The sequence below is a fragment of the Bison bison genome, unplaced genomic scaffold, assembly GCF_000754665.1.
Source record: "Bison bison bison isolate TAMUID 2011002044 unplaced genomic scaffold, Bison_UMD1.0 scf7180017864352, whole genome shotgun sequence".
NCBI lineage: Eukaryota > Metazoa > Chordata > Mammalia > Artiodactyla > Bovidae > Bison > Bison bison.
This window is the reverse complement of record NW_011494924.1, coordinates 1,976,714-1,977,079: the sequence shown is the minus strand read 5'-3', so window position 1 is coordinate 1,977,079 and position 366 is coordinate 1,976,714. Positions and strand designations below refer to the sequence as shown.

At 66.7% G+C, this 366-nt stretch overlaps 1 protein-coding gene across 6 annotated transcripts in view; it reads right to left on the bottom strand.

Moving 5' to 3' along the window:
- Positions 1–366, bottom strand: part of PROCR (protein C receptor, endothelial) — a 4,879-nt gene that overhangs the window by 1,671 nt on the left and 2,842 nt on the right. For all 6 annotated transcript variants that reach the window (XM_010854895.1, XM_010854897.1, XM_010854896.1 and 3 more), the window contains one exon: positions 56–307. In XM_010854895.1, coding sequence (XP_010853197.1) covers positions 56–307 — 252 coding nt within the window. The remainder of the gene's footprint in view (positions 1–55; positions 308–366) is intronic.

The following is a 366-nucleotide window of genomic DNA, read 5'->3' as shown; positions in this document are numbered from 1 at the left end:
CCCATCTCAAGAGGGCCCGCCCTCGCCAGCCCCGCCCCCCGTGTGCTTCACTCACAGGTCACGCCCCGCTCCTGGTGCACCACCTGCACCAAGCCCACGAACTCCTCCAGGTAGCGATTCAGGTATCTCTTCGTGAGTGCCCAGCTGTCGGGCTCCTGCAAGGGCTGCAGCTGTTGGATCGAGACATTGTGGCCTGGGCCTTCCAGCACGTGTGTCAGGACCCCCCCCAGCGTCGCGTTGCCCCGGTGCCACACTTGAGAGGGGTTGCGGAAGTAGGAGACCTGGGTCATGTGGAGGTCCCACGGGCCTGGGGGCGGAAATCAGAGCGTCTGGTCCGGGCCGGCGTGGGAGGGGGCAGCGTGTAAC